Source organism: Nerophis lumbriciformis, linkage group LG18 (assembly GCF_033978685.3).
Source record: "Nerophis lumbriciformis linkage group LG18, RoL_Nlum_v2.1, whole genome shotgun sequence".
Taxonomy (NCBI): domain Eukaryota; kingdom Metazoa; phylum Chordata; class Actinopteri; order Syngnathiformes; family Syngnathidae; genus Nerophis; species Nerophis lumbriciformis.
In genome coordinates this window covers 38,975,925-38,993,271 of record NC_084565.2, presented here as the reverse complement: position 1 = coordinate 38,993,271, position 17,347 = coordinate 38,975,925, and the positions used below count along the sequence as shown (strand labels likewise).

The following is a 17,347-nucleotide window of genomic DNA, read 5'->3' as shown; positions in this document are numbered from 1 at the left end:
TACAGCCGACAGGATTGCGCACCAAACACGAAGCAAGGCCAAAGCGCATGCATGGTGCAGGAGAACAAAGGACTTCTTTCATTTAAGGTTTGTGATAAACCATCAAACTCATTCGTTAAAAGGACTCTATAGTAATATAAAGCGAATTTTTCTGGACATTATCATGCAAGAAAAGTTTATTTTTGGGACCGCGATCACCGCGTAATGATTTTTAAAGGTTGCATTACAAACATTTAACTGTCCCATGTGATCAGCCAGTGCGATTGGAAGTCCATGCTCAATTATTGCCTCCGTAAATAAAACTTCGGCATTTATCACATCCAAAGAATCTGTTTGGGCGACGAAAAACGTTGAAAGTTTTCCACTTGTATCGCTAGCAACGGCATTAGACTTGTGTTTTTTTGTCCCAACGTGGTCTTTTACATCGCTAATTCCTCCGTGTCCGATCGAAAAATCTTGTCTGCACAAGGTGCAATTCGCGTAGTTTTCACCCTTTTTTTTTTTTTAAATGAATGAAAAACCGTATTTTTTATCACTGCAACCGTAACCCGGAATAGGTTGATGAAAACCGTACGAATTACGGGAAAACCGGAGTAGTTGGCAGGTATGCGTAATTAGTGCTATGTTTTTTTGCATGTTAACTGTTAGCACTTTAGACATTTCTGTCAATTGAAACGCCAAAACCCAGATATGGCATTCTGCAAAAATCACAACAGAACTGCCGTAGCACTTTCCGTAATTCGCTCTAGCTTGTTAACTGTTTGCACTTTAATCATAACGTTTAGTTATACTATTTCAAATAATAACCCCTATTTCTGGGTTTGCTATGTCACTGAAGGGGGTCAAGCAAAGTGGTGACTTTCGAGAAATGCTCGTTTCCTTCCCTGACAGTGACGACAATGACATAGATTCCATCCGTTTATCTCCCATGTAACTATGCTTTTAATTTTTTTACTAGCTTGCTCAAAGAGGGGCGTATTTTAGAAGTGTTGTACTAGTGATAAAGATCTTTTTAGAAGATCTGAAGGGGGAATTGTCGGAGGCAGATATTTACATATATCCGAATTTTGTCATGTCTGTGTGATCATGTTTTGTTTTTAGTAATGTTCGGTTTAAATTTTGGACTTTTTGTGCACTTTTGTTTTGTTTTGTCACCATAGCAACCATTAGTTTTCACCTGTCACGTCACGCACCTGTTCCACGTTTGGACTCATTGTGCACTCTTGTCACCATAGCAACCATTAGTTTTCACCTGTCACGTCACGCACCTGTTTCACGTTTTGAGTCACGCACCTGCTTTCACTAATCATGTCCATAGTATTTAAGTTCATTCATTTTCTGTTGTTCGTCCTGACGACATCCCCGCATTTATGCTCCTGCACACTCTCCACACCCTGATGACCCTTGCTACTCTTTTTTTCATGCCGGTTCCATGCCAAGTAAGTTTTTGTTTGTTAAGCCACAGTTAGTGTTTTGTTTAATTGTTCATAGTTTCTGCCAATGTGCAAGTTTTGTGTTCAAAGTCTAGTTTTGTACCTCCGCCCCTGTGCGCGCTTTTCGTTTATTCCTTTTTTGATAGTTTAAATAAATCATGTACCCACCTTCAAGCCTTGACCAGTCCAGTTCATTTGCACCACGGGAGAACAAACCAAGCCAAAGTCCAAGTCTTGACAAATTTAAGTGTTACTTCTTTTTATTTCATAATCATATTACAAAACAGCTAGTGTTTTTCTTCCAATTGTGGTCTTTTGGTTGTCTGCAAAACTGTGTGCTTAACCTTGAATGAGGAATGTTAGAGAGAGAGAGAGATCCAAAACGCAACAGTGGCTAAAACGCTAACTGTTAACATGCTACCCCGATACAAGGATTTTACATCATGTCATGTAGCTTTTTGACATTTCAATGGACAGAATTGTCTAAAGTGCTAACAGTTAACATGCAAAAAAGATAGCGCTAAGTACGTAAACTGCTACGGCAGTTCTGTAGTGATTTTGCATAATGCCATATCGGGTTTTTCGACATTACAAATTAACGGGAATGTCTAAAGTGCTAACAGTTAACATGCAAAAAAGATAGCGCTAAGTACGTTAAGTGCTACGGCAGTTCTGTAGTGATTTTGCAAAATGCCATATCGGGTTTTTTTGACATTACAAATTAACGGGAATGTCTAAAGTGCTAACAGTTAACATGCAAAAAAAATAGCGCTAAGTACGTAAAGTGCTACGGCAGTTCTGTAGTGATTTTGCAAAATGCCATATCGGGTTTTTTGACATTACAAATTAACGGGAATGTCTAAAGTGCTAACAGTTAACATGCAAAAAAAGATAGCGGTCAGTTCGTAAAGTGCTACGGCAGTTCTGTAGTGATTTTGCAAAATGCCATATCGGGTTTTTTGACATTACAAATTAACGGGAATGTCTAAAGTGCTAACAGTTAACATGCAAAAAAGATAGCGCTAAGTACGTAAAGTGCTACGGCAGTTCTGTAGTGATTTTGCATAATGCCACATCGGATTTTTTGACATTACAAATTAACGGGAATGTCTGAAGTGCTAACAGTTAACATGCAAAAAAGATAGCGCTAAGTACGTAAAGTGCTACGGCAGTTCTGCAGTGATTTTGCATAATGCCATATCGGGTTTTTCGACATTACAAATTAACGGGAATGTCTAAAGTGCTAACAGTTAACATGCAAAAAAGATAGCGCTAAGTACGTAAAGTGCTACGGCAGTTCTGTAGTGATTTTGCATAATGCCATATCGGGTTTTTTGACATTACAAATTAACGGGAATGTCTAAAGTGCTAACAGTTAACATGCAAAAAAGATAGCGCTAAGTACGTAAAGTGCTACGGCAGTTCTGTAGTGATTTTGCAAAATGCCATATCGGGTTTTTTGACATTTCAAATTAACGGGAATGTCTAAAGTGCTAACAGTTAACATGCAAAAAAGATAGCGCTAAGTACGTAAAGTGCTACGGCAGTTCTGTAGTGATTTTGCATAATGCCATATCGGGTTTTTTGACATTACAAATTAACGGGAATGTCTAAAGTGCTAACAGTTAACATGCAAAAAAGATAGCGCTAAGTACGTAAAGTGCTACGGCAGTTCTGTAGTGATTTTGCAAAATGCCATATCGGGTTTTTTGACATTTCAAATTAACGGGAATGTCTAAAGTGCTAACAGTTAACATGCAAAAAAGATAGCGCTAAGTACGTAAAGTGCTACGGCAGTTCTGTAGTGATTTTGCAAAATGCCATATCGGGTTTTTTGACATTTCAAATTAACGGGAATGTCTAAAGTGCTAACAGTTAACATGCAAAAAAGATAGCGCTAAGTACGTAAAGTGCTACGGCAGTTCTGTAGTGATTTTGCATAATGCCATATTGGGTTTTTTGACATTACAAATTAACGAGAATGTCTAAAGTGCTAACAGTTAACATGCAAAAAATATAGCGCTAAGTATGTAAAATGCTACGGCAGTTCTGTAGTGATTTTGCAAAATGCCATATCGGGTTTTTTGACATTACAAATTAACGGGAATGTCTAAAGTGCTAACAGTTAACATGCAAAAAAGATAGCGCTAAGTACGTAAAGTGCTACGGCAGTTCTGTAGTGATTTTGCATAATGCCATATCGGGTTTTTTGACATTACAAATTAACGGGAATGTCTGAAGTGCTAACAGTTAACATGCAAAAAAGATAGCGCTAAGTATGTAAAATGCTACGGCAGTTCTGTAGTGATTTTGCAAAATGCCATATCGGGTTTTTTGACATTACAAATTAACGGGAATGTCTAAAGTGCTAACAGTTAACATGCAAAAAAGATAGCGCTCAGTACGTAAAGTGCTACGGCAGTTCTGTAGTGATTTTGCATAATGCCATATCGGGTTTTTTGACATTACAAATTAACGAGAATGTCTAAAGTGCTAACAGTTAACATGCAAAAAAGATAGCGCTAAGTACGTAAAGTGCTACGGCAGTTCTGTTGTGATTTTGCATAATGCCATATCGGGTTTTTTTGCAATTACAAATTAACGTGAATGTCTAAAGTGCTAACAGTTAACATGCAAAAAAGATAGTGCTAAGTACGGAATGTGCTATGGCAGTTCTGTAGTGATTTTACATCATAACATGTAGATTTTTGACATTTTGATTGTAAATGTCTAAAGTGCTAACAGTTAACCAGCAAAAAAAACGTCGCTAAATCAAGTCTACTTCATTTAAAACTACGTTACACCTCCTAAGCCAGGGGTCGGCAACCCGCGGCTCTAGAGCCGCATGCGGCTCTTTAGCGCCGCCCTAGTGGCTCTCTGGAGCTTTTTAAAAAAAATGCATGAAAAATGGAAAAAGTTGAGGGGAAAAAAATATATTTTTGTTTTAATATGGTTTCTGTAGGAGGACAAACATGACACAAACCTCCCTAATTGTTACAAAGCACACTGTTTATATTAAACATGCTTCACTGATTCGAGTATTTGCTGAGTGCCGTTTTGTCCTACTAAATTTGGCGGTCCTTGAACTCACCGTAGTTTGTTTACATGTACAACTTTCTCTGACTTTCTAGGACGTGTTTTATGCCACTTCTTTTTCCGTCTCATTTTGTCCACCAAACTTTTAAGGTTGTGCATGAAAGGTGAGTTTTGTTGATGTTATTGACTTGTGTGGAGTGCTAATCAGACATATTTGGTCACTGCATGACTGCAAGCTAATCGATGCTAACATGCTATTTAGGCTATAGCTATATGTACATATTGCATCATTATGCCTCATTTGTAGCTATATTTGAGCTCATTTAGTTTCCTTTAAGTCACATTAATTCCATGACACACTATCTGTATGTAATATGGCTTTTAATTTTTTGCGGCTCCAGACAGATTTGTTTTTGTATTTTTGGTCCAATATGGCTCTTTCAACATTTTGGGTTGCCGACCCCTGTCCTAAGCCATGAAAAACAGTACAGTATAGCATTTTTTAACGCTTAAAATGTTTCTTCATACCTACCCATACATATAACGTTTGTCTATATTTTTAAGATTTTATGCTCTTTTAGTTAAAAAAAACAAACAAAAAACAACATTTTTCATAATGTGAAAAAAACACAAAATATGCAATATTTCCAAAAAAGGAAGTGAAATTCTTTACATGAGGTCATTACAGCTATTAAAAGGTCAAAAAATTGACAGCAACGCTGCTTTTGAGAAGTTATTATTTTGGGAACAATTCATTTTTCCCCCAAAAACTCACAACCTTCTTAGAAAGAGTTATAAGTACTGCAATATGTCGCCATCTAGTGGTTTAAAGGTGCCATTGCACATACACACACACACTGATAATGAACAGTAAAAGTCTTCAAAGCCACATTTAAACACCTCTTTATAACAATAACCTCATTGTTTACCGCATTTAAGTCGCTTTGTTGGCAGATTTTTCAATTTGAATGACCAACGATGCAAAAACACAGCATAGGAATGAATGATAGCTTTTTCTGGCATTAACTAGTGGCTGAGAAGTGTCATTACACCCACAACTATTTGTCCTTGTTGTTGGAAGGGAGATTGCCAAAAGTATTTGTCCACCTGCCTTGACTCACATATGAACTTGGAATTTCTATCCCATTCCTAACCCATAGGGTTCAATATGACCTTTTGCAGCTATTACAGCTTCAACTCTTCTGGGGAAGGCTGTCCACAAGGTTGCGGAGTGTCTTTATAGGAATTTTCCACCATTCTTCCAAAAGCGCATTGGTGAGGTCACACACTGATGCCTGGCTCTCAAGTCTCCGTTCTAATTCATCCCAAAGGCGTTCTATCGGGTTTCAGGTCAGGACTCTGTGCAGGCCAGTCAAGTTCATCCACACCAGACTCTGTCATCCATGTCTTTATGGACCTTGCTTTGTGCACTGGTGCACAGTCATGTTGGAAGAGGAAGGGGCCTCGCTCCGAACTGTTCCCACAAGGTTGGGAGCATGGAATTGTCCACAATGTTTTGGTATCTTGGAGCATTCAAAGTTCCTTTCACTGGAACTAACTCCTGAAAAACAACCCCACACCATAATTCCTCCTCCACCAAATTTCACACTCGCAGTGCGAAAATGTAGCGATCTCCTGGCAACCTCCGAACCCAGACTGGTCCATCAGATTGCCAGATGGAAAGGTAGGATTCATCACTCTTCTGCTCTAGAGTCCAGTGGTGACGTGCTTTACACCACTGCATCCCACGCTTTGCATTGGACTTGGTGATGTATGGCTTAGATGCAGCTGCTCGGCCATGGAAACCAATTCCATGAAGCTCTCTGCGTACTGTACGTGGGTTAATTGGAAGTTTGGAGCTCTGTAGCAACTGACTGTGCAGAAAGTCTTTGCACTATGCTGACCCCTCTCTGTCAGTTTACGTGGCCTACCACTTGGTGGCTGAGTTGCTGTTGTTCCCAAACTCTTCCACTTTTCTTATAATAAAGTTGACTTAGGAATATTTAGGAGGTGGGGACGGACTGACAAAAAGTGGGGACGGACACAGGTGGGGACAGACACAGGTGGGGACGGACACATGTGGAGACGGACTGACAAAAGGTGGGGACGGACACGTGGAGACGGACTGACAAAAAGTGGGGACGAACACATGTGGAGACGGACTGACAAAAGGTGGGGACGGACTGACAAAAAGTGTTGGGACAGACACAGGTGGGGAAGGACTGACAAAGGTGGGGACGGACTGACAAAAGGTGGGGACGGACACAGTTAGGGACGGACACAATTGGGGACAGACACAATTGGGGTACGGACACAGGTGGGGACGGACACAGGTGGGGACAGACACAGGTGGGGAAAAACATAGGTGGGGCCGGACACAGGTGGGGCCGGACATAAGTGGGGCCGGACACAGGTGGGGACGGACATAGGTGGGGACGAACACAGGTGGAGACAGACACAGGTGGGGACAGCCACAGGTGGGGACGGACTGACAAAAGGTGGGGACGGACTGACAAAAGGTGGGGACGGACTGACAAAAAGTGGGGACGGACACAGGTGGGGACAGACACAGGTGGGGACGGACTGACAAAGGTGGGGACGGACTGACAAAAGGTGGGGACGGACACATGTGGAGACGGACTCACAAAAGGTGGGGACGGACACAGTTAGGGACGGACACAATTGGGGACAGACACAATTGGGGTACGGACACAGGTGGGGACAGACACAGGTGGGGAAAAACATAGGTGGGGCCGGACACAGGTGGGGCCGGACACAGGTGGGGACGGACATAAGTGGGACCGGACACAGGTGGGGACGGACATAGGTGGGGACGAACACAGGTGGAGACAGACACAGGTGGGGACAGCCACAGGTGGGGACGGACTGACAAAAGGTGGGGACGGACACATGTGGAGACGGACTGACAAAAGGTGGGGACGGACACGTGGAGACGGACTGACAAAAAGTGGGGACGAACACATGTGGAGACGGACTGACAAAAGGTGGGGACGGACTGACAAAAAGTGTTGGGACGGACACAGGTGGGGACGGACTGACAAAGGTGGGGACGGACTGACAAAAGGTGGGGACGGACACAGTTAGGGACGGACACAATTGGGGACAGACACAATTGGGGTACGGCCACAGGTGGGGACGGACACAGGTGGGGACAGACACAGGTGGGGAAAAACATAGGTGGGGCCGGACACAGGTGGGGACGGACATAAGTGGGGCCGGACACAGGTGGGGACGGACATAGGTGGGGACGGACATAGGTGGGGACGAACACAGGTGGAGACAGACACAGGTGGGGACAGCCACAGGTGGGGACGGACTGACAAAAGGTGGGGACGGACTGACAAAAGGTGGGGACGGACTGACAAAAAGTGGGGACGGACACAGGTGGGGACAGACACAGGTGGGGACGGACTGACAAAGGTGGGGACGGACTGACAAAAGGTGGGGACGGACACATGTGGAGACGGACTCACAAAAGGTGGGGACGGACACAGTTAGGGACGGACACAATTGGGGACAGACACAATTGGGGTACGGACACAGGTGGGGACGGACACAGGTGGGGACAGACACAGGTGGGGAAAAACATAGGTGGGGCCGGACACAGGTGGGGACGGACATAAGTGGGGCCGGACACAGGTGGGGACGGACATAGGTGGAGACAGACACAGGTGGGGACAGCCACAGGTGGGGACGGACTGACAAAAGGTGGGGACGGACTGACAAAAGGTGGGGACGGACTGACAAAAAGTGGGGACGGACACAGGTGGGGACAGACACAGGTGGGGACGGACTGACAAAGGTGGGGACGGACTGACAAAAGGTGGGGACGGACACATGTGGAGACGGACTCACAAAAGGTGGGGACGGACACAGTTAGGGACGGACACAATTGGGGACAGACACAATTGGGGTACGGACACAGGTGGGGACGGACACAGGTGGGGACAGACACAGGTGGGGAAAAACATAGGTGGGGCCGGACACAGGTGGGGACGGACATAAGTGGGGCCGGACACAGGTGGGGACAGACACAGGTGGGGACGAACACAGGTGGAGACAGACACAGGTGGGGACAGCCACAGGTGGGGACGGACTGACAAAAGGTGGGGACGGACTGACAAAAGGTGGGGACGGACTGACAAAAAGTGGGGACGGACACAGGTGGGGACAGACACAGGTGGGGACGGACTGACAAAGGTGGGGACGGACTGACAAAAGGTGGGGACGGACACATGTGGAGACGGACTCACAAAAGGTGGGGACGGACACAGTTAGGGACGGACACAATTGGGGACATACACAATTGGGGTACGGACACAGGTGGGGACAGACACAGGTGGGGAAAAACATAGGTGGGGCCGGACACAGGTGGGGACAGACACAGGTGGGGAAAAACATAAGTGGGGCCGGACACAGGTGGGGACGGACATAAGTGGGACCGGACACAGGTGGGGACGGACATAGGTGGGGACGAACACAGGTGGAGACAGACACAGGTGGGGACAGCCACAGGTGGGGACGGACTGACAAAAGGTGGGGACGGACACATGTGGAGACGGACTGACAAAAGGTGGGGACGGACTGACAAAAGGTGGGGACGGACTGACAAAAAGTGGGGACGGACACAGGTGGGGACAGACACAGGTGGGGACGGACTGACAAAGGTGGGGACGGACTGACAAAAGGTGGGGACGGACACATGTGGAGACGGACTCACAAAAGGTGGGGACGGACACAGTTAGGGACGGACACAATTGGGGACAGACACAATTGGGGTACGGACACAGGTGGGGACAGACACAGGTGGGGAAAAACATAGGTGGGGCCGGACACAGGTGGGGACGGACATAAGTGGGACCGGACACAGGTGGGGACGGACATAGGTGGGGACGAACACAGGTGGAGACAGACACAGGTGGGGACAGCCACAGGTGGGGACGGACTGACAAAAGGTGGGGACGGACACATGTGGAGACGGACTGACAAAAGGTGGGGACGGACTGACAAAAAGTGGGGACGGACACAGGTGGGGACAGACACAGGTGGGGACGGACTGACAAAGGTGGGGACGGACTGACAAAAGGTGGGGACGGACACATGTGGAGACGGACTGACAAAAGGTGGGGACGGACACAGTTAGGGACGGACACAATTGGGGACAGACACAATTGGGGTACGGACACAGGTGGGGACAGACACAGGTGGGGAAAAACATAGGTGGGGCCGGACACAGGTGGGGCCGGACACAGGTGGGGCCGGACACAGGTGGGGACGGACATAGGTGGGGATGAACACAGGTGGAGACAGACACAGGTGGGGACAGCCACAGGTGGGGACGGACTGACAAAAGCTGGGGCCGGACACATGTGGAGACGGACTGACAAAAAGTGGGGACGGACTGACAAAAGGTGGGGACGGACACATGTGGAGACGGACTGACAAAAGGTGGGGACGGACACAGTTAGGGTCGGACACAATTGGGGACAGACACAATTGGAGTACGGACACAGGTGGGGACAGACACAGGTGGGGAAAACATAGGTGGGGCCGGACACAGGTGGGGACGGACATAGGTGGGGACGAACACAGGTGGGGACGGACATAAGTGGGGCCGGACACAGGTGGGGCCGGACACAGGTGGGGACGGACATAAGTGGGGCCGGACACAGGTGGGGACGGACATAGGTGGGGACGAACACAGGTGGAGACAGACACAGGTGGGGACAGCCACAGGTGGGGACAGCCACAGGTGGGGACGGACTGACAAAAGGTGGGGACGGACACAGGTGGGGACAGACACAGGTGGGGACGGACTGACAAAGGTGGGGACGGACTGACAAAATGTGGGGACGGACTGACAAAAGGTGGGGACGGACACATGTGGAGACGGACATAGGTGGGGATGAACACAGGTGGAGACAGACACAGTTGGGGACAGTCACAGGTGGGGCCGGACACAGGTGGGGACGGACATAGGTGGGGATGAACACAGGTGGAGACAGACACAGGTGGGGACAGCCACAGGTGGGGACGGACTGACAAAAGCTGGGGCCGGACACATGTGGAGACGGACTGACAAAAAGTGGGGACGGACTGACAAAAGGTGGGGACGGACACATGTGGAGACGGACTGACAAAAGGTGGGGATGGACACAGTTAGGGTCGGATACAATTGGGGACAGACACAATTGGAGTACGGACACAGGTGGGGACAGACACAGGTGGGGAAAACATAGGTGGGGCCGGACACAGGTGGGGACGGACACAGGTGGGGACGAACACAGGTGGGGACGGACATAAGTGGGGCCGGACACAGGTGGGGCCGGACACAGGTGGGGACGGACATAAGTGGGGTCGAACACAGGTGGAGACAGACACAGGTGGGGACAGCCACAGGTGGGGACAGCCACAGGTGGGGCCGGACTGACAAAAGGTGGGGACGGACACAGGTGGGGACAGACTGACAAAGGTGGGGACGGACTGACAAAATGTGGGGACGGACTGACAAAAGGTGGGGACGGACACATGTGGAGACGGACTGACAAAAAGTGGGGACGGACACAGTTAGGGACGGACACAATTGGGGACAGACACAATTGGGGTACGGACACAGGTGGGGACGGACACAGGTGGGGACAGACACAGGTGGGGAAAAACATAGGTGGGTCCATCAGATTGCCAGATGGAAAGGTAGGATTCATCACTCTTCTGCTCTAGATTCCAGTGGCGCCGTGCTTTACACCACCGCATCCCACGCTTTGCATTGGACTTGGTGATGTATGGCTTAGATGCAGCTGCTCGGCCATGGAAACCCATTCCATGAAACTCTCTAATTGGAAGTTTGGAGCTCTGTAGCAACTGACTGTGCAGAAAGTATTTGCACTATGCTGACCCCTCTCTGTCAGTTTACGTGGCCTACCACTTGGTGGCTGAGTTGCTGTTGTTCCCAAACTCTTCCACTTTTCTTATTATAAAGTTGACTTAGGAATATTTAGGAGCGAGGAAATTTCACGACTGGATTTGTTGCACAGGTGGCATCCTATGACAGTTCCACGCTGGAAATCACTGAAAGCGGCCCATTCTTTCACAAATGTTTGTAGAAACAGTCTCTGCTTGATTTCATACACCTGTGATTAGGACACCTGGTTCTCATCATTTGGATGGGTGGCCAAATACTTTTGGCAATATAGTGTATTGACGTATGGAGGTTGGATGTGGTGGTGGTGCTGATGTAAAAGCACAGTTCATGGTTGTCCTGGCTGTGTTCCAGAGGCTGCGAGGAAGAAGACCTGAATACCACAGAGAGCATTTTGGAGTCTAGACAAAGCAACTCATAAAAGGCTCCATAAAGTAATATTTACAGCGACATCAAGCCGCTTGCATTTCCCCTCGTAAACCGGCTTGGACAATTACAAGAATCCACCGGAGGAGGCGGCCTCCTCGCAGGGGCAGAGGTCCCAAAATTCCATACCTGCCCCGGCTGCAGACGCCATACCTTGGCAGGTGTCTCCGTAGTATCCTGGCCCGCACGTGCAGCGGTACGCTCCGGAGCTGCTCAGCTCGCACGTCTGCCGCTTCTCTGCGGGGAAAGAACCGGGCGCCGTCAGAACCCGTGTCGGGGCTTCCCCACGCAAAAGGTGGTCTTGGCTCTCACCTGTTTGGTTCTGGGACTGGCTGGAGTTGACCTGCAGCTCCATCAGCTCTGCGGGGAGAAGGCAAACATGGACTCATTAGACACACCTTTCATGAGGTGCACCGCCGCTTTGTGACGGTCTTTAGCAGCAGACCCTCATCCCCCACATTTGACATTCCTTGACGATGATGATGTGGAGTGCATGAGAAAGCGGACAGGAAATTGTAGCTCTCTTTGACCACATGAACAAGAATGGTGGAACTTCGATTTACGTCTTTTTGAAAATGGATTCCTATTAAAAAATATACATGTATATACTTATACATACGTATATACAAATATAAACATACATATATACATTAATACATATATATGTATGTATGTATGTGTATACATATATAGACACATACAAATATATACTTAAATATATATACATACACATATAAACATACATATATATATACATGTGTATATATATATATATATATTTATATATATATATATATATATACATTAGAGATGCGCGGATAGGCAATTATTTCATCCGCAACCGCATCAGAAAGTCGTCAACCATCCGCCACCCACCCGAACTAACATTTGATCAGAACCGCACCCGCCCGTTGTTATATATCTAATATAGACGATGCAAGGCATTAGTGAGGTTATAAAGCTTTTGCCTGTTAAAGAAAGGAGACTGATCCAATGCAGCACAGACATTCGCGTGCCACGCTGTCACGGCCCAGACGCACACCAGTGCGCAATCATATGGGAGCCGCGCTGAGCGCACCTCCAAGCGCGTCTCGCTGCCGGCGACGGCCGGGTATATGGGCCCGACGCTCCAGCGCCATCCATTTTCAGGGCTAGTTGATTCGGCAGGTGGGTTGTTACACACTCCTTAGCGGGTTCCAACTTCCATGGCCACCGTCCTGCTGTCTATATCAACCAGGGTGAGCCCCACCCCTTTCGTGAGCGCACTGCGCGCGGAGTGACCCCTGTTACGCGCCCCCGACAACAGGGGTGGCGGGCAGGTAAGCTGCGCGGGCAGGTAAGCTGCGCGGGCGGAGCGCGCGGAGTGACCCCTGTTACGAGCCCCCGGCCACGGGGGTGGCGGGCAGGTAAGCTGCTTACCTGCTGCGCGTGACGCCGGCCGCGGCGAAGGCGGACGAGGCGGGGTGTCGGTGCGGTGGGCGCGGTGGTGACCCTGGACGTGCGTCGGGCCCTTCTCGCGGATCGCCTCAGCTACGGCTCCCGGTGGGGCCCTCTCGGGGGAAGGGGCCTCGGTCCCGGACCCCGGCGAGGCGTCCCTTCTCCGCTCCGTAAAAGTGTCCATCTCTTTTTTTCTTTTCTTCTTCTGTTGTGGCATATGCTGCAGGTGCCTGCTCGTTTTTCGTATGTGGGTAACAACATTTAACTATGTATATATATTTCCCAATTGGTTTAACTGCCACCCGCCTGAATCTATTTCAAATCTAATTTTTTTTTATTTCAACCGAGGTTGTTTACTCAATGTAAAGTGCTTTTTTTTTACAAATAAAATCTATTATTATTATCATATTATGCTGACAAGAGCCCTGACCCCCTGAAGGCACCACAGACTGTGGATGCTTTAAAAAAAGGCTTAAAAAACCTTCTTTTTAAAAAAGCCTTTTTTTTCTTCTTTTTTTTAAGATATATGCATACTAGTTTCAAGCTATTAGGCTGTTCTATTTTTAAAAAAAAAAAATCTTTTTATTTATTTTTTTTACTCAATGTAAAGTGTTTTTTTACAAATAAAATCTATTATTATTATTATTATTATTATTATTATTATCATATTATGCTGACAATTTCATTGAGAAAAACATTTTGGTAATTAAATTCATACACTAAATAAAAAAATAAAAAAAGTTTTAAAACACTGCATTTTTAAATTGTCAGCATAATTTGATGTAAAACAATTCTGTTACATACACTGTAAATTCAGTGTCAAAAAAAAGTAGTAAGGACACAAAAAGCGGGACTCTACATAGCAACTGGCGCTACGGTCAAAATTGCCACGAAATATTCTTTAAAATATTCAACGCTGTGAATAGTTTGTCACGTTTCATGTGTCAGGTGAACCGCGACGAAAGGGGGCCGTATGAATCCCCCTCCTATTGTAACGATGATGGAGCAGTGGAGCAGCACTTATCACAAAAGATAAGATGGGCGTGTCCACATTTTGCTACCCTGGCGGAGGCGGAGCTGATGAGGTCACCTGACTCGCAGACGAGGCCGGTGAAGGGGGCGGGACAAAGGCAGGTGAAGTTTGCGGCCCGACGGACGCACTGGCCTCCGTTCAAACACGGCTGCGACTCACACCTGTCCACGCCTGTGAGGGGAACACGCGCCATGACGTCATGGGGGAGCGGGCGAGGGAGAATAAGACCCGCCCACCTGTCTCACACAGGACCCCGGTGTAGCCGGGCTGGCAGACGCAGGTGAAGTTGCCTGGGCCCGGCACGCACAGCGCCTGGTTGAAGCACGGCACGCCTCCGCACCGGTCCACGTCTGCGACGCACAGGGAACATTTACTCAGGTGCGAGTCAGCGCTGCCAGACGTCCAAAAGGCGTGAGTGGAGGTCTCAGCACGCGCTGAAATACTTCTTAAAAAGTCCAAATAGGTCAAACATCGGCCACACCTGTTTCACACCGAGTCCCCGTGTATCCAGGCGGACAGCCACAGGCGAAGCCGTTGGTCCGGTCTTGGCAGGTGGCGCCGTTCCTGCACGGCGACGAGGCGCACTCGTCCACGTCTGCAAAGGTCAAAGGTCAAAGGTCACACACCTCAAAGCTCAACACTCTTCAGGTACAAACATCATGGTGGGAAGACATCCATATGGAAGAGGAGGGGGGGAGGATTTAGGGTTTACCATTCTGCTGGAAATAATGGAGAGTGCCACTCTTTATGGCAACTGACGCTGTGGTCAAAGTGGGATTTGACACGAAACACACTTTTAAGTTATCCGGCACTCCACTGCCACCTGGCGGCTAAAGTGGACAGTGCAACTGCCCAAATCGTCACGTTTCATGTGTCAGGTAAGGCCAGGTGGAGTTCCAAACTGGTAATACATGACATATATACTTACAGTGTGTATAGAAAACATTAACGGAGGTTTTAGAGCGCTTTATAGGCAGAAAAATGTCTTACATAAAGATTGTGAATGAATGAATGCAAGACGAGAAGTAAAACACTACACACAGGAAAACAGCAAAAAAGTCAAAATAAGTCAGGGCGTGATGTGACAGGTGGTGACAGTACACCTACTTTGAGACAAGAGCTACAGTGATTTATATAACTGAGTTGTTTGCGTTTGAATTTTGTGAACTGAATTATTTTTATACATCATAATATGCTGAAAAAATGTTTTAGTAATTAAATTCATACACTAAAGAAATAAATAAAAAAAATTTACACTGCATTTTTTTTCAAATAAATTGTCAGCATAATTTGATTTAAAAAAATTCTTGGCTCTTGGTTGATTCAAATACAGGAGGGCAGGCTCCCATTTTGCTATGCAGTCTGATGGAAATGATGGAAAGCGGTATGGAGGTTAATTTGTGCTTCTTTTTTTTTTACACTGAATTTACAGTATATAACTGAATTGTTTGCCTTTGAATTTTGTGAACTGAAGTATTTTTATACATCATATAATGCTGACAATTTCATATAATTTTTTGTTTGTAATTAAATTCATACACTAAATTAAAAATACATTTTTTTCAAATAAATTGTCAGCATAATTTGATGTAAAAAAAATTCTTGGCTCTTGGTTGGTTCAAATACAGGAGGGTAGGGAGTCTTATGGCCCCATCCCTAGGTGGATCTCCCATTTTGCCATGCAGTCTGCTAGAAATGATGGAAAGCGGCATGGAGGTTAATTTGTGCTCTTTTACACTGAATCTATGTAACTGAATTGTTTGCATTTGAATTTTGCGAACTGAATAATTTTTATACATCATATTATGCTGACTATTTCATTGAAAACATTTTTTAGTAATTAAATTCATACACTAAATTAAAAAAAACAAATGTTTTTTTTAAACTGAATTTGTTTTCATATAAATTGTCAGCATAATTTGATGTAAAAAATGAATGGCTCGTGGTTGATTCAAATACAGGAGGGTAGGGAGTCTTATGGCCCCGTCCCTGGGTGGATCTCCCATTTTGCCATGCAGTCTGCTGGAAATTATGGAAAGCGGTATTTAGGTTAATTTGTGCTTCTTTTTTTTTTTTACACTGAATTTATGTAACTGAATTGTTTGCGTTTGAATTTTGTGAAGCGAATTCTTTTTATACATCATATTATGCTGACAATTTCATTGGAAAACATTTTTATTAATTAAATTCATACACTAAATAAAATAAAATAACGTTTATTTTACACTGAATTTTTTTTCATATAAATTGTCAGCATAATTTGATGTAAAAAATGAATGGCTCTTGGTTGATTCAAATACAGGAGGGTAGGTGAGTCATAAGGTCCCGCCCCTGGGTGGCTCTCCCATTTTGCCATGCAGTCTGCTGGAAATGATGGAAAGCGGTATGGAGGTTAATTGTGCTCTTTTTTTTTTTACACTGAATTTATGTAACTGAATTGTTTGCATTTGAATTTTGTGAACTGAATTATTTTTATACATCATATTATGCTGACTATTTCATTGAAAAACATTTTTATTAATTAAATTCATACACTAAATAAAATAAAATAAAGTTTATTTTACACTGAATTTTTTTTCATATAAATTGTCAGCATAATTTGATGTAAAAAATGAATGGCTCTTGGTTGATTCAAATACAGGAAGGTAGGGAGTCATATGGCCCCGTCCCTGGGTGGATCTCTCATTTTGCCATGCTGTCTGCTGGAAATGATGGAAAGCGGTATGGAGGTTAATTTGTGTTTTTTGTTTTTTTTACACTGAATTTATACAACTGAATTGTTTGCCTTTGAATTTTGTGAACTGAAGTATTTTTATACATCATATTATGCTGACTATTTCATATAATTTTTTGTTTGTAATTAAATTCATATACTAAATTTAAAAAAATATATTTTTTACACTTAATTGTTTTTCAAATAAATTGTCAGCATAATTTGATGTAAAAAAAATCCTTGGCTCTTGGTTGATTCAAATACAGGAGGGTAGGGAGTCATATGGCCCCATCCCTGGGTGGATCCCCCATTTAGCCATGCAGTCTGCT

The 17,347-nt window shown here is 45.7% G+C and overlaps 1 protein-coding gene across 1 annotated transcript in view; it reads right to left on the bottom strand.

Annotated features, from left to right (window-relative positions):
• Positions 1-17,347, bottom strand: part of sned1 (sushi, nidogen and EGF-like domains 1) — a 163,142-nt gene that overhangs the window by 93,797 nt on the left and 51,998 nt on the right. Inside the window, exons 6-10 of the mRNA XM_072915125.1 lie at positions 14,787-14,900; positions 14,542-14,655; positions 14,363-14,476; positions 12,148-12,195; positions 11,989-12,072 (exon numbers count right to left, since the gene is read on the bottom strand). Coding sequence (XP_072771226.1) covers positions 11,989-12,072; positions 12,148-12,195; positions 14,363-14,476; positions 14,542-14,655; positions 14,787-14,900 — 474 coding nt within the window. The remainder of the gene's footprint in view (positions 1-11,988; positions 12,073-12,147; positions 12,196-14,362; positions 14,477-14,541; positions 14,656-14,786; positions 14,901-17,347) is intronic.